This window comes from Myxine glutinosa, chromosome 9, assembly GCF_964187855.1.
Source record: "Myxine glutinosa chromosome 9, kmMyxGlut1.1, whole genome shotgun sequence".
Classification (NCBI taxonomy): Eukaryota; Metazoa; Chordata; class Myxini; order Myxiniformes; family Myxinidae; genus Myxine; species Myxine glutinosa.
The window spans coordinates 149,099,700-149,125,692 of record NC_136269.1 but is presented as its reverse complement, the minus strand read 5'-3'; the positions used below and the strand labels follow the sequence as shown (position 1 = coordinate 149,125,692).

General features: G+C 44.0%; 1 protein-coding gene across 2 annotated transcripts in view; it reads left to right on the top strand.

Annotated features, from left to right (window-relative positions):
- SLC3A1 (solute carrier family 3 member 1) overlaps positions 1 to 25,993 on the top strand; it is a 186,386-nt gene that overhangs the window by 99,266 nt on the left and 61,127 nt on the right. The window contains exon 5 of one of the 2 annotated variants that reach the window (XM_068127930.2): positions 15,732 to 15,851. The exons of the other annotated variant lie outside the window; for it this stretch is intronic. Coding sequence (XP_067984031.1) covers positions 15,732 to 15,851 — 120 coding nt within the window. The remainder of the gene's footprint in view (positions 1 to 15,731; positions 15,852 to 25,993) is intronic. 2 annotated transcript variants of the gene reach the window in all.

Here is a 25,993-nt window from a genome sequence, read left to right as displayed (position 1 = left end):
CAATTGAGAAAAGACTAGGACGATCGGATTAAGAAGAAACAAGGAAGAACAAGGTAATTTATTTACAATGTACAAAGAAGAGGAAAAGAAAGGAATGTACAAGGCAGAGGAAGGAAAAGTACACAGGGCAGCCTTAATCACAGTCTTACTTATCCCTTGGACTCGGGCCCGCTCGCTCTCAGACTCGGTCTCAGACTTCAGACTCACGTGGGGATTCTGATGGTCAGGTGGGAGGTCCGGCAATGGTGTCCACAGCTCGTCCGGTCCTTGACTCGTTCCGTGCAGATGGTCGAAACCCGGCAGGCAGCTCTCCACGTAGCGTAGGCGCGAGCGGACAATTATCTAGCGGGGGATAGGTAAGCTTGTGATCAGACGGCGTACGTAATATGTGTACCGGTGCCTTTACACGCGCTCCCGGTATTACTCTGATCGCTCTCAGCGCCCCTTCCCCCATGTCCTTCTGCACGCTGCAGTCCTCGGCAATGCGTGCCGCGCGCTCGCCCTTTGTAAAGCTGGTTGCCACAGAGCGTCTCTCCTTCTCGTACTCAACTCTCATACCAGCCCTTCTGAATGCGCTCTTTATACCACGAAGTTCTTCTGGCCAGTCCTCTCGTAAAGCGCAATTCCTTCAAGTCCTTTGTAATGAGCGCTGCTGCGTCAGTCCTCCCCTCATAACTGAGGTGGGAGGCCTCGTGCAAGGGGTTATATTGTCACACCCAGCGAACCCTCCCGAAGCTCTAGCCACACCCTGTCAGGCGATCTCACCTCAACCCTGGTTGGCTGGTGATGGCTTACCGGCTCCGCCTTGATGGCTGCTTGACGTGGCCACACCCCCACCTCGCGCTCCTCCCTCTCTCTCAGGCCTACCCCATGGCATTTGGCTGGTTAGAGCGCCAGCCTAAAGGCAGCGAACGCTGCTGCAGTGCAAGCCTAAAGGCAACGAACGCTGCTGGCAAGCAAGCTGCAAAAGCCAAATGGGGAGAATAAAAGGAAAAGTCTCCTCCGAGGTGGAAGTTGGGGGTGGAGGCTGGAATGAGGTGGAATAAAAGGAAATGTCTCCTCCGAGATGGAAGTTGGGGGTGGAGGCTGGAATGATGGCTGGATGGGTGGATGGATGGATGGATGGAAAATGATTGGGAACCTAGGTTATTTGATTTACACAATGCAGATGCAATTATTGGAAATGGCCTTAGTCTAAACACATACTAATGAAATAACTAACGTTTTAAGGTGACCTACATGTTGCATGTGGCCTATTTATGGGGTGCTACCTTTACCTTTATTGAATGATGTTATTTACAAGTGTGGGTTCTCAAAACCGCAACAATATAATTCCACAATAGTACCTGGAGGAAAGAAACAGACACAAACACATACCCCCAAGCGCTGAGCAACATCCGCTCAAGTACACATACCCCCAAAAATGCTGAGCAACAGCCGCTCATGTACACATACCCCCAAAAGCACTGAGCAACAGCCCCTCACATACGAATGCCCCCAGAAGCGCTGAGCAACAGCGGCTCATGTACACATACCCACAAAAGCACTGAGCAATAGCCCCTCATGTACACATACCCCTAAAAGCACTGAGAAACAGCCCCTTATGTACACATACCCCCAAAAGCGCTGAGCAACAGCCCCTCATATACACATACCCCGAAAAGCACTGAGCAACAGCCCCTCACGTACTGTACAGGTTATGAAATCAAGTCGAGACCTCTTTTCCAGTTATGAGGCTTTATTGAAATCTATCTCCACATATCCTATAACACAGAATAAAAGAATAATATTAGAACTACAGAGAAAGAACGAAATAGCATTTCCAACTAATTTATAAACAAGCGAATGACCATTTAACATTCCCCATCATACCTTACTCAAGTGTCTGCTCACAGAATACAGAAACTAAGCCAGCTTCCCCAACTCCCTACCCTGCATTCCGTTATATCCACTCCTCACTGCAATCCCACAACCGAATCTTCTTCTTCATATTTCATCACATTCTCCCTCCATTAAAAAAACAAGCTTGCAAACAAATTGGAAATAAACAAGAAATCAACGTAACAGAGTGCAGAGCTCTCCCAACCAAAACGAGTAGGCGGTTGGCACAATCTTCCAGCATGGGTCCTATAAATCCCTTCAGTCCCCGGATCCCCAGACCTTGCAAAAGGAGGATCATCCTCATCAGACCACTTTCTTTGAGGGTTTCCTGACACCGACGGAATGTCCGGAACCTTGACGTTATCATTAATCACTTTATCCTCGGTCGATCATTGCTGTGACTCTATTTTGTCAGGGGAAACGAAATTCCGTCTCCCTTGTCGTCAGCAGCCTGCTGATTTCCTTTTCCGCAAGGCGCGAGATGTCAGACTGATACGGTAGTCTCGCGTCTGTCATGCAACCTAATGTGAGCGTATTCTGGATTTTCTTCTAGTATTTCCAAGCGATCTGCCAATGGCTCATATTTCCTTTGTCTGACCGCTCGTCTCAGTAAAGCTGGACCGGGCTGACTGAAAGCTGACTGGACCATCAAACAAGAGGGTAGCACTTGCCCACTAGCACTACGTCGCTGGAATTGAAACAAGCGCTCATGTGGAGTTTCATTCGTGACAGTACAGAGAAGCGAACAGATAGAATGCAGCGCCTCAGGCAATACACGCTCTTACAGCTGAAGAGGCAAACCGCGTGTTTTCAAGCCCATGGACACAGCTCTTCAGATATTTCCGTTATACCATTCCACCAGACCATTTCCTTGGGGGTTATATGCCGTGGGACAGCTAGAGGCTACATCTCGATCCTGAAGAAACTGTTTAATCTCCCAAGCCAAAATGCCGTACCCCTATCGGAGTGTACGAACGCGGGATATCCGAACAGTAAAAACAATTGTCGAAGACATTCAATCATCGTCGCTGATGACATATCCGCACACAGGAAGGCGAACGGAAAACGTGAGTACTCATTGACGACTGCAATAATATATCGGAGCGTTCCTGCAGCAGGCAACGGACCTTTGAAATCAACATTCAAAAACTCTCAAGGCCTTCCGGCATGAATAAGAGTTCTCACAGGTGGTCTATAAAAACTCGGTTTAACCTCGGCGTACACGGAGCACGTCTTACATAGAAGCCGGACTTCATCTTTGGAAAAATCAGATTCCTACTCCGCACGAAGTGGGCCATTCGAGTGACCCCTGGGTGGCAAAGCGATTCATGAATATTACCTAACTCGCCGGTGGTCATTCCAGAACAGACCGGTCGAGATAAAGCATCAGTAGCCAGATTATCTCGTCCCGGTCTATACACAATGTCAAAGCTAAAGTCGACTAGTTCAACGCACCAGCGAGCGATCTTCTCATTTTTAATCTTCTGCGGGTGCCGACCGTCATATATATATATATATATATATATATATATATATATATATATATATATATATATATATATATATATATATATATATATATAAATATATATATATATATATATAAATATATATAAATATAAATATAAATATATATATATATATATATATATATATATATATATATATATATATATATATATATATATATATATATATATATATACACTACTGTGTTCAAAAAGTATCCGACCTTTATTTTTCGTGCGTAAAAAAGAAGAAGCTAGGGAGGCGTTGATTGGTGCACATATGTAGGCGATCTTAATGCGCACGCGTGAATTTTTTCCCACCTGCAGAAGCTGTCATTCGACGGCAGACCGCCGATGAGTGAGGACATGTAAGCGAGCGCCGTCGGATTTTCGTTTTTGACAAAATGACGGAAAAACTTGAACAACGCTACTGCATCAAATTTTGTGTTTTTTGGCCTCGGGGATGTTGGATGCTTCCATTGTGATGACTGCAACTTGGTTTCTGGGTCGTACCCATAAACCCAGGACTCATCGCCAGTGATCACTGTGTTGAGGAAGCTGGGATCGCTGTTCACAGTCTCCAGCATGTCCTGTGCGATCTCCAAACGGAGTTGCTTCTGCTCAATCGTTAGCAGCTTTGGTACGAACTTCGCTGAGATTCTCCTGAAGCCCAAATCCTCCTTCATAATGGAATGAACGGTGTTGAATCTTGCGGATCGTTTCCACTTGGGAATCGCCAAGCTTTACACAAAATTTGATGCAGTAGCGTTGTTCACGTTTTTCCGTCATTTTGTCAAAAACGAAAATCCGACGGCGCTCGCTGACACTTCCTCACTCATCGGCGGTCTGCCGTCGAATGACAGCTTCTGCAGGTGGGAAAAAATTCACGCGTGCGCATTAGGATAGCCTACATACGTGCACCAATCAACGCCTCCCTAGCTTCTTTTTTTTTATGCACGAAAAATAAAGGTCAGATACTTTTTGAACACACTACGTATATATATATATATATATATATATATATATATATATATATATATATATATATATATATATATATATATATATATATGTATATGTATATACACGACGGACTGCTGGTCAGCGATCAGCTGAAAATGCTTACCTAAAAGAAAAAGGTGCCACCATCTGACCACTTCTACAATTGCATAAGCTTCCTTTTCGATGGCTGAATGTCGCTTCTCACTGTCAGACAAAGTCCTAGAAAAGAACACGACCGGCCTTCCAGCTTGATTGGGCATCACCACGATATTACTGTCTGGGGCGTCTGTCTCGACCATGAAAGGAAGTCTCATCAGTCGAAGTCACAACAGCACTCGCTATGTCATCTTTCAGTTATTGAAAGGCAGCCCTAGCGGCCAAGGTTAGCGGAAATATTTTGCATTCTACCAGTGGTCTGATCTTCTCTGAAAAACATGGGACCCACTTGGAATAATAAGCAAACAGACCCATGGCTCTACACAACGCAGCGCGATCAACCGGAGGGGCCATATCGAGCAAAGGTTGCAGCTGAGCCGAATCAGGTCGTATCTCCCCTCCGGTCATGGTGTACCCCAAGAGATTATTATTATTATTATTATTATTATTTTTTTTTTTTGTATACTGAATCGAGGCTCGTTAAAGAGCTAACATTTACTTCACAAACAAATCAACCAGACAAACAAAATATATAAAAAGCGGGAGCGGAAAACAAGATGGGGGGAGAGAAGGTGAAGCACACAAACACAACATTTGAGAGCAGGGAGATGTGTGGAAGGGAGAGGGCTTGGGGGGAGGAGGCATGGGAAGGGGGGGGGGGGGGTGGAGGGAGAAGTATAAAACACAAGGACACCAATGACTTCCAGGACAGTTGGTATTTCAAAAAAGTGGAATTGGGGTGAAATTAGCGGGGGTAGAAAAGATCAAGGTTTTGGATGGGGGAAGATAAGAGATGGTGGTGAACAGCTGTTTTAAAGACCTGGAGGGTGGAGTGGGATTGAAGAGAGTGAGGGAGTTTGTTCCAGAGGCGGGAGAAAAGAGGAATGAAGGAGTGAAGGTGAGCAGAGAGTCTTGATTTTGGCAGTTTGACCATAAGAGGGTTGCAGGCAGATCTTGTGCGACCTGTAGGAATATTTGCGGGACAGAGCCCAGAGAGAGCTGGGGGGGCAAGGCCAGAGAGGAGTCGGTAGAAGATGGAAAGACCACCAACCTGCCTGCGGTGAGTGAGTGAGAGGCCCGTGGAGTTAGCTTCATCGCGGGAGATTCCAATGATTCTGAATGCTTTGGTTTCAACAGCGTGAAGATGAGCTAGGTGTGAGGCAGGAGCACCAGCCCAGAGGGGAGAGCAGTATTCCATTGAGCTGCGGATGAAAGCCTTGTATGTGGTGAGGAGCTCAGGTGTGCCAAGGAAGGACTACGCACGACGGAGGATGCCCAGTCGGCGACTGGCTTTGGAGGCCAGATTTGAAATGTGGTTTTCCCAGGAAAGATCATGGCAGATAGTGAGACCCAAAAGCTTGAGTGACAGAACTTCTTGGAGAGGATTATTCAGAAAGTGGATGGGAGGGTTGTCCAGTCGGTCTTTTCGGAGAGACATCGTAAGAGTGTGAGATTTGTCAGGATTGAAAGACATGGTCCACTTGTTTGCCCAGTCTGTGATTTTGTCCAGGTCTGCAGAGAGTGAGGAGGCAGCAGACTGCTGATCTGAGGGATGAAGAATGGAGCGACAGAGAGTAGAGTCATCAGCAAAGAGATACAGAGGATTTTCAAGAGAGTCACAGAGATCATTGATGAAGACCAGAAAAAGGACAGGGCCTAGAACACTGCCTTGTGGAACTCCAGCCTGAACAGGAAGAGGAGATGAGAGAAACCCATTCAGGGCCACACGTTGACTACGACTAGAGAGGAAGTCCGCCAGCCATGCGTGGAGATTTCCATGGATACCAAAAGAGGAGAGTTTGGTGAGCAGAGCGGGGTGCCAGACCGTATCGAAGGCACGTGATATGTCAAGGGAGACTGCTCTAATTTCCTGTTTGGCATTGAGGACCTCCATCCATTGTTGAGAAAGCAGAAGCAGCATGTCCAGAGTAGAGTGTCCAGGTCTGAAACCAAATTGATGATCAGAGATCAAGCCATTGGAGAAGAGGAAAGATTTCATATCTGAAGCAATGATGGATTCCATGACTTTGCTGATAATTGGGAGAATGCTGATTGGTCTGTAGTTGCTGGGATCTGTTTTTGCACCTTTTTTGTGCAAAGCGGTGATGTTGGCAGATTTCCAAGCAGATGGAAGATGACCTTGAGCAAAAGAGAGGGTGAAGAGAACAGAGAGAGGGAGTGAAAGAGCAGAAGAACAGGATTTTAGGACCCGTGGGCTGATGCCGTCAGGTCCAGTTGCAGAATCCGAGTCGAGGGTTGACAGAAACTTTTCCACCTTGTCAGGAGGAAAGGACACAGAGTCCAGGAGCAGCTGGGTACGACTGGGTACGGTGGGTACAGAGAGGGATGGGTTTGGGACACAAGATTTCGAGGCAAACACAGAGTTGAGGCATTCAGCTTTTTCGCGTGCGGAGTCAGCCGTGTGGCCATTTGAGGTGAGGGAGGGGATGGAGGGGGAACAAACACCAGAAACAGATTTGACCAGACGCCACCAGGATTTGGAAGATCTACTGTTTTGACTGAATAGCTACACTTATCCTCGTTGAAGGTCAGACTGTATTTCTGAGCCACGTTCAAGAACCGTCGTAAGTTATGATTCCAGGAGGAATCATATCATGCAGACTGTGACATTGTCAACGTACACGAATACATCGTTTAGCTGCTCTCTGGATATAATGTCATCAATCGCCCTTTGGAAGCACGAGACCCCATTAGTGACCCCGAAGAGAATCCTACAGAATTGGTACAACCGCTGACCCGATTTGAAGGTGGTGTAAGGGAGATCCGTCTCCCTGATAGGTATCTGGTGATAAGCACTTCAAAGGTCCACGGTGCTAAATACCCTGTAGGTAGATACTTCCCTAACCATGTCGTCCATCTTGGGGAGCGGGTAGGCATCAAGTTGGGTAAATCGATTGATCATTTGAGAGTAATCGATGACCATGCACTTCCGGTGATTAGGGTTATTGACTATGAGCACTTGAGCCCTCCAAGGCGAGCTGCTTGGTTCGATGATACCCTCACGAAGCAGCCGCTTAGTCTCATCAGTGATAAATTGAGCATCTGGGCACGAGTATCGCCTAGGCTTTATAGTAATTGGACGGCAATTTGGTGTCAGACACGGGAATAGTGGGGGAGGCTCGATAGACATCCCCGCCAAGCTACATACCAAGAAGACGTTAGGGGATTGTTCATCATTGAACTTCATCTCTGAACGCCCGTGCCGATTCAAGAAATCATGTCCCAGGAGATCATCGGAGCCATCATCTTAACATCCGTATGCAATATATCATGAACTACCAAGTTCACTACACAAACCCCTTTTGAGCTTTGCCATAGTGCCGCGGAAGCCATATACACATGCTGAGTGGCCGGAACAGTGGGCCATCCATGTCTTCTGACAAGATCTTGGCTGACATATAGCTTTGACTGTTCCCAGTATCGATCAAAGTGTCAGCCGCTTCGCCATTAATCACCACAGGCATCATTGCTCTTGCCAGGCCCACGACGTGCGACCCCATTGACAGGCGCAGCTCTAGACACGCGCGTGCCCGCGAGCATTGTTCGTCTACCCCTGGTCGATCTACAGACTTTGGCAAAGTCCACAGACTCACATTAGATCATTGGCGCCTTTGACGGCTGTCCGAGCCGGCACCCCACGGTCCTTGCAGAGTTGTCGTAACACCTGCGTATACTGCTCCAATGTCTCAGTCGGTTCTTGCCTCCACGTAGCAAGCAGAAGTTGAGTGTAGATAGCACTTCGTGGCTTAACATAGAGCGTTCGCAAGGCTGTCACAGATTCATCATAGGTCTCACAATAGGAGAAATAGTCAAAGACAATGTTGGACATGTTGCAAATGAGGACATTCAACTTCTGTAGGTCAGTGACATCGGGTACTGCTTGCATGTAGAGTTCTAAAGACCTTATCCAGTGTGTCCATTGGCTCCCAGAATCACTGGCATTTGGGTCTCCATTAAGCTTCTCTGATAAGAGAAAGTTTCTCCCATGCAATTCAAAACGATCTGTACTTCAGAGAAAGTAGATTTTGCACAACAACAACCACTACATAATGAATAGCACATTGAGGATGATTCCGTTCTTCTCATATGAATAAATATTCACCTTGGGAGGCCAAGCATAATCTACCTCCATATCTACCTCCATATCTACCTCCACATCTACATCTACATCCACATCTACATCCACATCTACCTCCACATCTCCATCCACATCTACATTCACATCGACCTCCACATCTACATCAACATCCACATCTACATCCACATCTACATCCACATCTACGTCCACATCTACGTCCACATCTACCTCCACATCTACCTCCACATGTACCTCCACATCTACATCCACATCTACCTCCACATCTACCTCCACATATTGCTTTCGCCAGAGATATTAAATGAAATGAAGTTTAATTTGTGCTTCCAGATTTCTATTTATTTATGAATTCATTCAATCATGTACCAGGTTGTATATTTGATATTCATCATCCGTTATACCGAAGCAGTTAGTTGTTACAATTCTGGACAAGTCGCTACTCTGACACAAGACACTTGACTTCTGTAAGAGTGAAATAATTTGTAATTTGTTCAGGACGCCGGCAATGGCTCACCTACTCTTTGTGAAGAACACTGTGTGATCTTTAATGTCCACCAGCTAATCCAAGCATATTGGACATCCAGTGTAACCATCCATCCCAGCAGATTGGACACCCAGTGTAACATCCATCCCAACAGACTGGACATCCAGTGTAACCATCCATCCCAGCAGACTGGACATCCAGTGTTTTTTTTTTGTTTTTTTTTGTATACTGAATCGAGGCTCGTGAAAGAGCTAACATTAACTTCACAAACAAATCGACCAGACAAACAAAATACACAAAAAGAGGGAGCGGAAGACAAGATGGGGAGAAAAGGGGAAGCACACACACACAACATCCGAGAGCAGGGAGATGTGTGGAAGGGAGAGGGCCCGGGGGGAGGAGGCGTGGGGGGGAGGGAGAAGTATAAAGCACAAGGACACCAAGGACTTCCAGGACAAAAGTTGGTATTTCAAAAAGTGGAATTGGAGTGAAATTAGCGGGGATATAAAAGATCAAGGTTTTGGATGGGGGAAGATAAGAGATGGTGGTGAACAGCTGTTTTAAAGACTTGGAGGGTGGAGTGGCATTGAAGAGAGTGAGGGAGTTTGTTCCAGAGGCGAGAGAAAAGAGGAATGAAGGAGTGAAGGTGAGCAGAGAGTCTTGATTTTGGCAGTTTAACCATAAGAGGGTTGCAGGCAGATCTTGTGCGACCTGTAGGAATATTTGCGGGACAGAGCCCAGAGAGAGCTGGGAGGGCAAGGCCAGAGAGGAGTCGGTAGAAGACGGAAAGACCACCAACCTGCCTGCCGTGAGTGAGTGAGAGTCCTGCTGCCAAAGCTGTGAAACCACACCAAGTGTAACATCCATCCCAGCATATTGGACATCCAGTGTAACCATCCATCCCAGCAGACTGGACATCCAGTGTAACACCCATCCCAGCAGACTGGATATCCAGTGTAACCATCCATCCCAGCAGACTGGACATCCAGTGTAACCATCCATCCAAGCAGACTGGACATCCAATGTAACCATCCATCCCAACAGACTGGACATTGTTACGTGCTCCTCCCCAAACCCCCTGGTACCTCCGAGCCCCGAGAGGAGTCACGGCAGAAAGATGTGTTATTCTGTGTCAAAGATCAATGGTGAAACCACACCAATTGTTATCAACAAACAAACATTGTGTTAAGATCACACAAGAATAACAGTACAACAATAATATTAATCAAAAGTACAATCAATATATATCCTATGATGGTACCATCAGTTTTGTAGTATATAACTCACTGTGCTCCAAGTGAATGGAAAGAAGAAGATTCCCAATGTCTCTAATTCCCGGCTTCAAGCCAAAATTGATTCCGGCTTCAAGCCAAAGTTATAACTCACTGTGCTCCAAGTGAGCGGAAAGAAGAAGATTCCCAATGTCTCTAATTCCTGGCTTCAAGCCAAAGTTGATCCGCTCCAGCGATCGTCAGATCAATGTCCAATCGAGACCAGAATCCCGTTGGGTTGGCAGTTACAGTCCTGCTGCCAAAGCTGTGCAAAGGCGCCCTCCAGGCGACTGGGAAATCCAAAGGCGCCCTCCAGGCGACTGGGAAATCACACCCTCGGGTATGGACGTTCCATGGCTCAGTCAGCGAACCACAAATTAGCCTTCAAAAGCCACGTTACACACACACACACACACCAGATACGTCTGAATGCGGTGAAAACGGTTGAAGTGAAGCAAAGAAAACTTGCGCGACTTGCAAAGCGCGCGAGTCAAAAGGGCCGACGGGCCGGTCTCGTGGCATAACGGCACCATGATGATGACGATGATTCTCTTCAGAATCCAACGTAAAACCTGACATGCAGGTTGATCTGTCACAGCGATAACAACTCTGTCGCAGGAATCCCTTTCCTGGGAAACCCAAAGTTCACTCGAGATTCTCGTTCGTCAACGTTCGCTCAGACCTCAAAGCAACTATGCTTCTTGTCTGACTCCACTCGCTCCACCTTCTTTTCCTCCACATCCTCTTCTTCCTCCTCGGCGTCATCCGGTTCCCGGTTTCTTTTTCACCTTTTGAAAACAGTTCATACACATAGTAAGGGAAACATATGAAAATCTGTTAACTAAATTGTTACCAAAAAATTTCTTCACCAATATGTTTGTAAAGGTGTGTAATAACATGTGTTAAAATGTTGAAGGTCAACTCCCGTGGGAAACCCAGAAAAAAAGCTGTTGAATTCGGGTACCGAAAAATTATTTTCGAGAATTTTTATTTTTTTAAATCGGCCCTTAAGTAACTTATGAGGGGTCAAATAAGGGTTTTTCATGATTCTGAGTTGATTGTTAACATTTATATTTCACCACAGACACTCCTTTGTGGAAAAATAATTTCTAAATATATCTCATTTTCTACTTTGCAGGACATGGAGTCTAGCAATATGGATGAAGACGTTACTCCACCTGTGCTCAATTGCTTCATCTGTGCACGCTCGGATACACCAGCTGAAAGGCTCATACAGGCAACTCCAAAGGGATACTCAACTTTATTGAAACAAGCAGAAACTGTCGAAAATGTTACTGTTGTGGAACATATGAAGGAGGCTCAAAAGGAAGGAAAACTGAGGTACCACCAGAAGTGTAAAAATGATCTGTACAACAACTTTGTTGCAACCACCAAGAAGTCAGCTCAAGCATCAAAGGCAGAGAAAGAGTCATCAAAGTTGAAGAGAAGACGCACTACTTGTGAGTTCAGTTCATCAACTGGCTGCAGTTCTAGAAGATCACAGTCAGTTGACCTCCTGTATAAGGATGTATGCATTCTTTGCAACCAACCAGCCCAGCTCTACAAAAATAATGCAGCACAAGCTAGAAAGAAATACAGAGTGCCAGATAATTTGACTGCAGATACACTGAAGGCAAGCTTGCTGAAGACAGCACGGAGTCGCGAGGATGACTGGGGCACTGAAGTCACTGGACGCCTGGAAGGGATCAACGACTTGGTAGCAGAAGAAACACTGTACCATTTGCGATGCAAACTTATGTTTGCGAGAGGTGACAGTTTGTCCAAGACTGATGAGGAAGGAAAAAGGAAGAGAGGACAGAGGAGTATTGATGAGGAGCGAGAGGCAGTTTTTATTGAATTCTGCGAATGGTTAGACTCAGAATTAGAGCATGGGGTAATGAACATGGACCAAGGCCATGAAAAGCTGCAGGAGTTTGATCAGTCACCAGAGAAGAGCCTTTCTTATTCAAAGCATTGGCTAAAAATAAAACTTCTAGAGAAATACGAAGACACCTTGTATTTCACAACACAGGAAAGAAGGGCAGATGTACTCTGTCTCAAAGATGGCACCGACAATATTCTGCGAGGGCATCATGCTAATCTTGACCATGGAGATGAGAAGACTCAGATCATAAAGACGGCACTCAAGTTCATATCCAATGATATTGCCTTGATTGATTTAGGTCCAAAGTCATACCCCACCACACACAGTATGACTGACATCGATAGTCAGCTGACACTTGTTCCTGCAAGCCTTCAGATGTTCTTGAGACCGATTGTCAAGACAGACGAAAGAGTTGCCGTTTGGGGGCAGAATTTTATTAAGGCCTGTCGACCTCGGTCTGGAGTATTGCCACACCAAATGGGGCTTGCCATACAACTTGATCATAGATTTGGGTCAAAATGGATGCTCAACAAGTTCCACCGGCTGGGATACACTGAGTCTTACACGGAGACACAAAACTACAAATACTGCTTCCTTAATATTAGGAGTGGAGATGATGTTCCAGATACTTCTGGCACTCTTGACACCATTGTGGAGGAAACCGATGAACAGATCAATGATGAGGTTGCGGTTGATGCTGCGCTTGAGGATCAATCAGTGATGACAGCCAAAGTGCCAGCCAGTGAAAGTGAATTGTCAAGTAATGATCAGGTGGTCTTTATGGAGGTTAGGGAAACAAACAATGCAGTCACTCAGTTTGTTGGAGACAATATAGATTTAAACATTGTCTCTATTCACGGAAACACTCCCTTTCACTCAATGGGTTGGATCGAAGTCACCTCTCCGGCACCACCGTTGCCAGATCCACAGACAACAGCAGCTTTCCCCCGGGTGAAGTTGAAGGCACTCGACAAAGCTAAGATCCTGAGAGGAACTGAAGTAAAGATTATTCCATTTACGAACAGGAAACAGATAGGAACGAACGCGATCATGTTTCTCCCCCTCGCTGAGCTTTCCTCCTCCCTGGCTCATGATCAGCCACTCCTCACTCCAGGTGACACACTCTGGGCAGCGGGGTGGGTGATCAAAGCCAACGATCCTGAGTTCCCACACTCCAACTGGAATGGCTGGATGAAGAGAATCCATGCTAATGATGCAAAGCAGAGCACACAGATCGAGTTCCTCCCAGTTATTGAAGGAGACCCTAATGACCTCAACACCATCTTCACCACTCTGAAAGAGTGCATACGGCACGCTGGGGTCGCTATAGTGACCTTTGACCTTCCGATTTGGCTGAAGGCTGTGAATATAATAAAGCAGGCAAATCTACCCGTCATTCCAAGGTTGGGTGGTTTTCACCTGCTGAAGTCTTATCTTGGATCAATGGGTAACATCATGGAAGATTCTGGACTACTAGATGTGATCCAGTTGATCTATCCTGGAAGTACGACAGCCAACCACATCATGGATGGAGGATGTTTTGACAAGGCAATCCGTGTTCACCTCCTCATCGATGCAGCCATGTATCAACACATCATGAAAGTTGCCTTCACTGAGGAGGAGCGTGGTGACATGAAGACCTTCATGGAGAAGGTGGCTGATGGGAAGATGGGAGCCAGACACTCAGACCCAGTAGTGCCAGTGTTTGAGCAAAGGTTTGAAGAAACCTTCAAACGACTCGCAAAAGGAGGAAGAACACCTGCACTCTGGGTGGAGTACCACCACATGGTAGATGTGATCAAGGTCTTTATCTGAACCGAGCGACTTGCAGACCACAATGGGCATCTGTCCTGCATTGTTACCAAGATGCTTCACATCTTTGCCGCTGCAGGCCATCATCAGTATGCCAAGGGCGCATGGCTGTACTGTCAACTCATGAAGGAACTAGAAACTTTGCCTGCTTACAAAGGCCTGCTTTCTACAGAGCATGTCTCTGAACCCCAGTGACTATGGATGGACAATAGGTGTGCATGGGTATGAGCCAGTTCCAACACTGGACCCCACGGCTCCTGAGGAGCTATTGCAGTTCACGAGCTGTAATTGTCATGGAGATTGCAGCAACCGGCGATGCAGCTGCAAGAAGAATGGGGTCACGTGCATCTCGGCCTGTGGAGTCTGTAATGGCATTACATGCAGAAACTGCAGTCATGATGTTGTTGAGTCTGAAGAAGACATAGACAATGACTGTTGAAACTTCTGACATTGTGAATGAGAAATAACTCTTGAGTATTATATATGTATGTGAAATAAAAGCTACTTTGTGTGTAAATGTAAAAGTGAAAATATAAATGTTAACAATCAACTCAGAATCATGAAAAACCCTTATTTGACCCCTCATAAGTTACTTAAGGGCCGATTAAAAAAAAAAAAATTCTCGAAAATCATTTTTCGGTATCCGAATTCAACAGCTTTTTTTCTGGGTTTCCCACGGGAGTTGAACTTCAACATTTTAACACATGTTATTACACACCTTTACAAACATATTGGTGAAGAAATTTTTTGGTAACAATTTAGTTAACAGATTTGTGAAATATCTCATAAAATGCCCTTACTAACAATAAACCTTTTGAAAACAATAATAGTACATGGAACCAAAAATGTTTCAAGTGGATGAAAACCACAACAACGGAAGTGACGAATCCGTAACAACATCCAGTGTAACATCCATCCCAGTAGACTGGACATCTAGTGTACCCATCCATCCCAGTAGATTGGACATCTAGTGTACCCATCCATACCAGCAGATTGGACATCCAGTGTAACATCTATCTGAGGGATTGAACACCCAGTGTAACATCCATCTGAGGGATTTGGACACCCAGTGTAACATCCATCCGAGGGATTTGGACACCCAGTGTAACATCCATCCGAGGGATTTGGACACCCAGTGTAACATCCAACCGAGGGATTTGGACACCCAGTGTAACATCCATCCGAGGGATTTGGACACCCAGTGTAACATCCATCCGAGGGATTTGGACACCCAGTGTAACATCCATCCGAGGAATTTGGACACCCAGTGTAACATCCATCCGAGGTATTTGGGCACCCAGTGTAACATCCATCCGAGGGATTTGGACACCCAGTGTAACATCCATCTGAGGGATTTGGACACCCAGTGTAACATCCATCTGAGGGATTTGGACACCAAGTGTAACATCCATCAGAGGGATTTCGGCACCCAGTGTAACATCCATCCGAGGGATTTGGACACATTTCGACATGCAGTTTATAGTTCTGTTGAGATTAGAACCCAGGCTTGACTGTTTAAGGCGAATGCATACACCACTCGGCAATCCTGGCAGTACTAGATTTCTATTGGTTGTATATAATTGTTTTAACCTTCTTTTTTATTTCTGCATTGCAGAATATTTTGTCCTTCTGGTTGGCCAAAGGAGTTGATGGATTTCGAGTGGATGCCATCAAGTACTTACTGGAAGCCACACATTTCAGGGATGAACCATTGGTTAACAAGTCGCAGGACAAGGTGCGCATGTTGGTTTGACAATGGCAAAAACTCAAACTTTTTGTTTTAGTCGTTGTTGGTTTTGACGTATTGCGGATGTATGTTGCTATGACAGACACCTAGTGAAAGTTTTATGTCATTTAAAAATTCAGGACAGATGGGGAAATTAAGTACAATGGCAACGGAGCACGAACAAACGAACAAATTGCTTCGTTCCAGTCCAGCCTAGACCTTTTTACATTTTATTTTGAATGAAATACTGATTGATACACTTTAAGTAATTAAGAAAAGTTTTCTTCAAAAACAAGTTCAGACAAGGAGTGAAAATTCAATCAAGTTCACAGTTTCCTTTACCACCTTCGTGCTCCCGCCTATTCTAGATTGCTCATTCTGAATGCAGGGCGGAGCTCGCCAACCAGTTTACACCTAGGACCATATTAATCAGTGTTAGATTTTTTCTTTTGTATACAAAATTGAGGCTCGTGTAAGGGCTAACATCAATCACAAAAAAAAAAACGGACACACAAAACATGCAATAAAAGGAGCGGGAGACAAGATGGGGAGAGAGAGGGAAGCACACAAGCAGAGAACAGGGACATTGGGAGATCTGTGGGAGGGAGAAGGCTTGGGGGAGGAGGCATGGGAGGGGGGCGGGGGGGAAGGGTGGTTCGAGGTATAAAACACATGGACACTGCTCGGGCTTCCAGGAAAGAAGTTGGTATTTCAAAAAGGGTGGTTCTGGGGTGATTTAACGGGGGTAGAAAAGATCAAGGTTTTGGATGGGGGAAGATAAGAGATGGTGGTGAACAGCTGTTTTAAAGACCTGAAGGGAGGAGTGGGATTGAAGAGAGTGAGGGAGTTTGTTCCAGAGGCGGGAGTAAAGAGGAATGAAGGAGTGAAGGTGAGCAGAGTCTTGATTTTGGCAATTTCACCAGAAGAGGGTTGCTAGCAGATCTTGTGCGACCTGTAGGAATATTTGGGGGATAGAGCTGGGGAAGCTAGGCCGGATAGGAGTCGGGAGAAGACAGAAAGACCAACGCCTGCCTGCAGTGAGTGAGTGAAAGACCCACGGAGTTAGCCTCATCACGGGAGATTCCAATTATTCTGAAAGCTTTGGCTTCAACAGTATGAAGCTTGGTATGTGGTGAGGAGCACAGGTGTGCCAAGGAAGGACTTCGCATGACGGAGGATGCCGAGACGGCGACTGGCTTTGGAGGCCAGCTTGGAAATGTGGTTTTCCCAGGAAGGATCATGGCAGATAGTGAGACCCAAAAGATTGAATGACAGAACTTCTTGGAGAGGATTGTTGAGAAAGTCGATGGGAGGGTTGTCCAGTCGGTCTTTTCGGAGAGACATTGTAAGAGTGTGAGATTTGTCAGGATTGAAACACATGTTCCACTTGTTTGACCAGTCTGTGATTTTGTCCAGGTCTGCAGAGAGTGAGGAGGCTGCAGACTGCCGATCTGAAGGATGAGGAATGGAGCCGCAGAGAGTGGAGTCATCAGCAAAAACATAGAGAGGATTTTCCAGAGAGTTGGAGAGATCATTGATGAAGACGAGAAAAAGCACAGGGCCCAGAACACTGCCTTGGGGAACTCCAGCCCGAACAGGAAGGGGAGTTGAGAGAAATCCATTCAGGACCACACGTTGACGATGACCAGAGAGGAGGTCCGCAAGCCATGTGTGGAGATTTCGATGGATACCATCGTAGGAGACTTTGGTGAGCAGAGCGGGGTGCCAGACCGACGAAGGCACGTGATATGTCAAGGGAGACAGCTCTGATTTCCTGTTTGGCATTGAGGACCTCCATCCATTGTTGAGACAGCAGAAGCAGCATGTCTACAGTAGAATGACCTAGTCTGAAACCAAATTGATGATCCGATATCAAGCCATTGGAGAAGATGAAGGATTTGATATCCGAAGCAATGATGGATTCCATGACTTTGCTGATAATTGGGAGCAGGCTGATTGGTCTGTAGTTTCAAGGATCTGTTTTTGCACCTTTTTTGTGTAAAGCTGTAATGTTGGCTGATTTACAAGCTAACGACAGATTACGTTGAGCAAAAGAGAGGGTGAAGAGAACAGAGAGAGGGTGTTAAAAAGCGGCAGAGCAGGATTTTAGGATATTTAGTGTACCCATCCATACCAACCAAAAACATCACGGCTGATGCCGTCTGGTCCAGTTGCAGAATCAGAGTCGAGGTTTGACAGAAACTTCTCCACCTTGTCAGGAGAGAAGGGCACAGAGTCCAGGAGCAGTTGGGTTCGACTGGGTACGGTTGGTACAGAGAGAGATGGTTTTTGGGATACAAGATTTTGAGGCAAACACAGAGTTGAGGCATTCAGCTTTTATGATTAGCAGATTGACCGCTAATTCAATAATGTACAATGCAATTTGGAGCACATTTTCTTCAGGTGGCTTCCTACGTAGAACATGACCATATTTTGTAGTAATGCAGTGTTCTATTTGGTTCATGAAAGGAGCTTCTATGTACATTTTTATGCCTCTGCCCCCGAAGGTGGCCGGAGGCATTGTTTTCGGGTTGTCCATCCGTCTGTCCGTCCTTCCGGGCTAAACCTCGTTTTTCTCAGCAACCACATGTCCAATTGAGACGAAACTTTCAGGGTAGGGGTGACACCCATGCAGAATGTTTTTATGATAATTGTGACGTCATAGGTCACGTGATATGGCAGCCATCTTGGATTAAACGCAAATAATTAAAAAATTATTTCTCGGAAACCGCTGAATGGAAAAAATTTAATAATAATTAAATTTAATTGAATTTAAAAAATTTAATTTAATAATAATAATTTAATTTAATAATTTAATCCCAATAGGGAACAAAAGCATGATAATTATGACATCATAGGTGAAGTGGTATACCAGTGAAAAATGTTTTAATCGAATTCCTTATCCTAAAAATCTGAAATTGCATGCACATGATCTATGACCCATTTGTATTGAAATATTAAATTTATGACATCATAGGTCACATGGTTTGGCACCCATATTGGATTTAACCTAAAACCTTGAAAAAGCATCTTCTCCCAAACCACCAAATCGATCCACTCGAAACTTTACGTGTGTCATTGACGAGGCATGGCAATTAAATTTTTTATCAAGAAAACATCATTGGTCACATGGTGTGGCAGCCATATTGGATTGAAGGGAAATATTAAATAATTATGTCTCTGAAACTGCTTACCCGATCGATGCAAAATTTACAAATATTATCTACCGCCATTGCTGCACATACTTTGAAAATTATGATGTCATATGTCAGGTGATTTGGCAGTCATCTTGGATAGAAAAACTAAGCTCATCCGATCAACACGAAACTTCAAAAACGTGATCCCCTACCCATAGAGTCACGTGAAAAAGTAAGTACACCCCATGTAAAGTTTTGACTTTTTCAGCATAATTCAACATACAGCTATTTGATCTTCATTTCAACAATATTGATAGATAAAGGTGATATAATATAACAAATATCATGAAACTTTTACATTTTGTAGTCCATTGTATAATTTAAGTAAACATAAATGCAAATTTCGCATGTGGAAAAAGGAAGTACACCCCTACATTTATCACTACTTCAAACACCTAAAATTAGAATCAGGTGCACCAGCTCTAGTGCAAATGATTAGAACATCGTTAGAGAGGATCTTGGAGGAACCTGTCTTATTTTAAAACCTCAGACATTTAGTTTGGTTTGCTCTTTGTTGTTGAAGTGTGCGGCGTCACCATGCCTAGATCAAAAGAGCTCTCTGAGGCCTTCAGAAAGAAGGTTATAGATGCCTACGAGTCTGGGAAGGGATTTAAAAAGATCTCCAAACAATTTAAAATCAATCATTCTACTGTCCGGAAGATCATCTACAAGTGGAGAAGATTCCAAACAACTGCCAACTTGTTCAGGCCAAGCCACCCTAGCAAGTTCAACCGGAGAGCAGACCGCAAGATGCTAAAAGAAGTCTCTAAGAACCCCAGAATGTCATCACGGGACCTACAGGTAGCTCTTGCCACTGTTGATGTCAAAGTGCAAGAGTCTACCATTAGAAAGAGGCTGCACACATTTGATCTACATGGGAGGTGTGCCAGGAGGAAACCTTTGCTGTCCAGAAAGAACATCAGGGCAAGACAAAAGTTTTCCAATGAACACCACGGCAAAGACCAGCACTTATGGAACAATGTGCTCTGGACAGATGAGTCAAAGGTAGAGCTATTTGGCCACAGTACCAGAAGACATGTTTGGCGAAAACCAAAGACAGCATTTGACCACAAGAACCTGATACCAACTGTAAAGCATGGCGGTCGAAATATTATAGTTTTGGGCAGCTTTGCTGCATCAGGGCCTGGGCAGCTCACCATAATAGAATCCACGATTTATTCTTCATTGTACCAGAGGGTGCTTGAGGATAATGTGAGGCCATCTGTCGGAAAGTTGATGCTCAACCGAAGGTGGACCTTGCAACATGACAATGACCTTAAACATACCAGTAAATCCACCAAGGAATGGCTGAAAAGAAAGAAATGGAGGGTTCTGAAATGGCCAAGTCAAAGCCCGGATCTAAATCCCATCGAGATGTTGTGGGGGGATTTGAATCGAGCTGTGCATGCAAGAAACCCCTCAAACATCGCACAGCTGAAAGAATTCTGCATGGAGGAGTGGGCAAAAATTTCTCCCAGTCGATGTAAGAGACTGGCAGACAGTTATAAGAAACACTTACTTGAGGTTGTTTCTGCCAAAGGGGGCAATACCACCTATTAGAGCCAAGGGTGTACTTACTTTTTCCACGTGTGAAATTTGCATTTATGTTTATTTAAATTATACAATGGACTACAAAATGTAAATGTTTCATGATATTTGTTATATTGTATCACCTTTATCTATCAATGTTGTTGAAATGAAGATCAAATAGCTGTATGTTGAAATATGTTGAAAAAGTCAAAACTTTACATTTGGTGTACTTACTTTTTCACGTGACTGTGCATATGCAGAGTGTACATTTTTAAAGGTCATATGTCATGTGGTATAGCAGCCATATTAGCTTTAAAGCCGATATATAAAAAAATCCCTTCTCTGAAACCGCTTCACCAATCGATGTGAAACCTGTCATGGCTGGTGAAAATGTGATACTTGAAAACAGCTGAAGGGATTTAAATCAAACTTGTTCATTTTTAGGACAGTGAACGATGGCGTCTACCCGTTGTGGGACTATGTGGAGGCATATTGGCGACACAGTCACATTGGTCTAGTTATATATCAAATATAGGCTAATGCAAGAGTGAGGTAAGTGTACAAGGGAAGCAAATGAGGTAATTAATGAAGGGGTGAGGAGGGGGCGTGGGGAACCACCAACGTGCAAGAAATTGAAGTCATAATAAGAAATTTTATTATTTATTTATATATCCCTTTTCAAATGCAAAGACATCTCAAAGTGCTGAACATGGGAAAAATCAAACAAGAAGACGTCATGGGGAGCACGATACTTGAAAAATCTGCCCCCCACCCCCAAGAAAAAAAATTCCATTGATGCAGCAAATTGTCCATTTCATCAAGATTATAATTGACAATCTTGGTCAAAGCCTGGGTCAACAGGAAAAAAAAGTGACGATTTTTCAGATGAAAAATGATTTTGTAAGGTTGACCATGAGTTGACCGTTGACCTTTTGACCTCAAAAATAGTTAGTTTCCCTATTTAGTGACTCAATGTGCAAATGCTGTTCAATTTTCAAGTCAATCGGATGAAAATTTAGGATTTTAAAAACTTGGCCTATGTTGACCTTTTGGCCTATGTTGACCTCAAAAATAGTTGGTGGTTGAATTCAGTGACCATATATGTAAATCCACTTAGAATTTCAAGTCAATCGGATGAAAAGTGAGGATTTTAGAAATTTGGCCTATGTTGACCTTTTGGCATATGTTGACCTCAAATATACTTGGTGGTTGAATTCAGTGACCAGATATGCATGTCCTGTTAAAATTTCAGTCAATCGGTTGAAAATTGAGGAACTTAGAAATTTGGCAAAGTTGGTGACCTTTGGCCTATGTTGACCTTTTGACCTTTTGACCCCAAAAACAATAGGCTTCTCAATTGGGACGACCTATACAACTTGGTGAAGTTTCGTGACGATCGGTTTAGAATTGTGACCCTTAGGCCGGTGACAAACAAACACACAATCAGATGAAAAATCGGTCAGAGACTGAGGACTTGCCGGAATGTACTTTTTTATCGGCCATTTTGGACAAATATGGCGGCCGAACCACGTGACCGATGACGTCATCATTATTTGTTTTCTAAACTAATTTATTCCTTGATGATGCTCAAGAAATTTCATCTTGATCGGATGAAGTTTTGTACTTGTCGAATTATGACGTCATAATGGAGGCACCTATGATATCATCATTAACATATTTTATTCCCCATGGAGAGTTCTTTACAATGAGCCATGTCTCAATTTTTTCTATTCAGCACTTTCGGAGATATAGAGGTGCAAAGTTTTCCGGGTTTTTCCAAGATGGCGGCCGAAGCACGTGACCGATGACATCATCATTAACATATTTTATTCCCCATGGAAAGTTCTTTACAATGAGCCATGTCTCAATTTTTTCTATTCAGCACTTTCGGAGATATAGAGGTGCAAAGTTTTTCGGTTTTTCCACGATGGCGGCCAAACCACGTGACCAATGACGTCATCAATTGGGCACAGTCTATTCCAGGGCAAGACAAATATGTATGTAAAGTTTGGCGATTCTATGTGCAATGGTGTAGACGTAGTACTGTGAACAAACAGACAAACAGATGAAAAATCGGTCAGAGACCGAGGACTTGCCGGAATTTACTTTATTATCGGCCATTTAGGACAAATATGGCGGCCGAACCACGTGACTGATGACATCATCAGTAACATATTTTATTCCCCATGGAGAGTTATTTACAATGAGCCATGTCTCAATTTTTTCTATTCAGCACTTCCGGAGATAGGGAGGTGCAAAATTTTTCGGTTTTTCCAAGATGGCGGCCGAACCACGTGACTGATGACGTCATCATTAACATATTTTATTCACCATGGAGAGTTCTTTATAATGAGCCATGTCTCAATTTTTTCTGTTCAGCACTTTCGGAGATATAGTGGTGCAAAGTTTTGCCGTTTTTCCAAGATGGCGGCCGCACCACGTGACCGATGACGTCATCATTAACATGTTTTATTCCCCATGGAGAGTTCTTTACAATGAGCCATGTCTCAATTTTTCCTGTTCAGTACTTTTGGAGATATAGTGGAGCAAAGTTTTGCCGTTTTTCCAAGATGGCGGCCGACCACGTGACATATGACGTCATCATTAACATATTTTATTCCCCATGGAGAGTTCTTTACAATGAGCCATGTCTCAATTTTTTCTGTTCAGTACTTTCGGAGATGTTGAGGTGCAAAGTTTTCGTTTTTTCCAAGATGGCGGCCGAACCACGTGACCGATGACGTCATCATTAACATATTTTATTCCCCATGGAGAGTTCTTTACAATGAGCCATGTCTCAATTTTTTCTGTTCAGCACTTTGAGATATCGAGGTGCAAAGATTTTCGGTTTTTCCAAGATGGCGGCCGAACCACGTGACCGATGACGTCATCATTTGGGCACAGTATATTAGAGGGCAAGACAAATACGTGTGCAAAGTTTGGTGATTCCACGTGCAACGGTGTAGACGTAGTGCTGCAAACAGACAGACAGACAGACAGACAAACAGACAAACGAACAGATCAACATACTTGCCGGAAAATTTTTTACGGCAAGTAATGAAAAATCGGTCAGAGACCGAGGACTTGCCGGAATGTACTTTTTTATCGGCCATTTAGGACAACTATGGTGGCGGAACCACGTGACCGATGACGTCATCATTAACATATTTTATTCCCCATGGAGAGTCCTTTACAATGAGTGATGTCTCAAATTTTTCTATTCAGGACTTTCGGAGATATCGAGGTGCAAAGTTTTTGGGTTTTTCCAAGATGGCGGCCGAACCACGTGACCGATGACGTCATAATTAACATATTTTTTTCCCCATGGAGAGTTCTTTACAATGAGCCATGTCTCAATTTTTTCTGTTCAGCAATTTTGGAGATATAGTGGTGCAAAGTTTTTCGGTTTTTCCAAAATGGCGGCCGAACCACGTGACTGATGACGTCATCATTAACATATTTGATTCCCCATGGAGAGTTCTTTACAATGAGCCATGTCTCAATTTTTTCTATTCAGCACTTTTGGAGATTTAGAGGTGTTGTTTTTCGGTTTTTCCAAGATGGCGGCCGAACCACGTGACCTATGACGTCATCATTAACATATTTTATTCCCCATGGAGAGTTCTTTACAATGAGCCATGTCTCAATTTTTTCCATTCTGCACTTTTGGAGATATAGTGGTGCAAAGTTTTCCCGTTTTTCCAAGATGGCGACCGAACCACGTGACCGATGGCATCATCATTAACATATTTTATTCCCCATGGAGTTCTTTACAATGAGCCATGTCTCAATTTTTTCTATTCAGCACTTTCAGAGAAACGGAGGTGCAAAATTTTTCGGTTTTTCCAAGATGGCGGCCGAACCACGTGACATATGACGTCATCATCAACATATTTTATTCCCCATGGAGAATTCTTTACAATGAGCAATGTCTCAATTTTTTCTGTTCAGCACTTTTGGAGATATAGTGGTGCAAAGTTTTGCCGTTTTTCCAAGATGGCGGCCGACCACGTGACATATGACGTCATCATCAACATATTTTATTCCCCATGGAGAGTTCTTTACAATGAGCCATGTCTCAATTTTTTCTGTTCAGGACTTTCGGAGATATGGAGGTGCAAAAATTTTCGTTTTTTCCAAGATGGCGGCCGAACCACGTGACCGATGACGTCATCATTAACATATTTTATTCCCCATGGAGAGTTCTTTACAATGAGCCATGTCTCAATTTTTTCTGTTCAGCACTGAGATATCGAGGTGCAAAATTTTTCGGTTTTTCCAAGATGGCGGCCGAACCACGTGACCAATGACGTCATCAATTGGGCACAGTCTATTCCAGGGCAAGACCAATATGTGTGCAAAGTTTGGCGATTCTACGTGCAACGGTGTAGACGCAGTGCTGCAAACAGACAGACAGACAGATGAAAAATCGGTCAGAGACCGAGGACTTGCCGGAATGTACTTTTTATCGGCCATTTAGAACAAATATGGCGGCCGAACCACGTGACCGATGATATCATCATTAACATATTTTATTCCCCATGGAGAGTTCTTTACAATGAGCCATGTCTCAATTTTTTCTGTTCAGCACTTTTGGAGATATAGTGGTGCAAAGTTTTGCCGTTTTTCCAAGATGGCGGCCGACCACGTGACATATGACATCATCATTAACATATTTTATTCCCAATGGAGAGTTCTTTACAATGAGCCATGTCTCAATTTTTTCTGTTCAGCACTTTTGGAGATTTCGTGGTGCAAAGTTTTGCCGTTTTTCCAAGATGGCGGCCGACCACGTGACATATGACGTCATCATTAACATATTTTATTCCCCATGGAGAGTTCTTTACAATGAGCCATGTCTCAATTTTTTCTGTTCAGTACTTTCGGAGATATAGAGGTGCAAAGTTTTTCGGTTTTTCCAAGATGGCGGCCGAACCACGTCACCGATGACGTCATCAATTGGGCACAGTCTATTCCAGGGCAAGACCAATAAGTGTGCAAAGTTTGGCGATTCTACGTGCAACGGTGTAGACGCAGTGCTGCAAACAGACAGACAGACAGACAAACAGACAAACAGACAGACAAACAGACAAACGAACAGATCAACATACTTGCCAGAAAAAATTTTCCGGCAAGTAACAAACCAACCGATCAACATATTTGCCGGAATCTTTTTGTAATGTAGCGTAACGTAATGTTTGTGACGATGTTTTCATTGTGACGATGTTGTGACGATGTTTGTGTTCACGGTAGTGATTGATGTGACGGTGTGAACGTAATTTCGTAATGTTTTTCGTTTTTATTTTCGTAATCGTTTAATGAACGTCTAATGTTTAATGAACGTTTAATGAGCATAATAATGAGCGTAATGATCATTAAATGAATGAATGAATGTAATGAATAATTTGATGTGAAGCGAAAGAC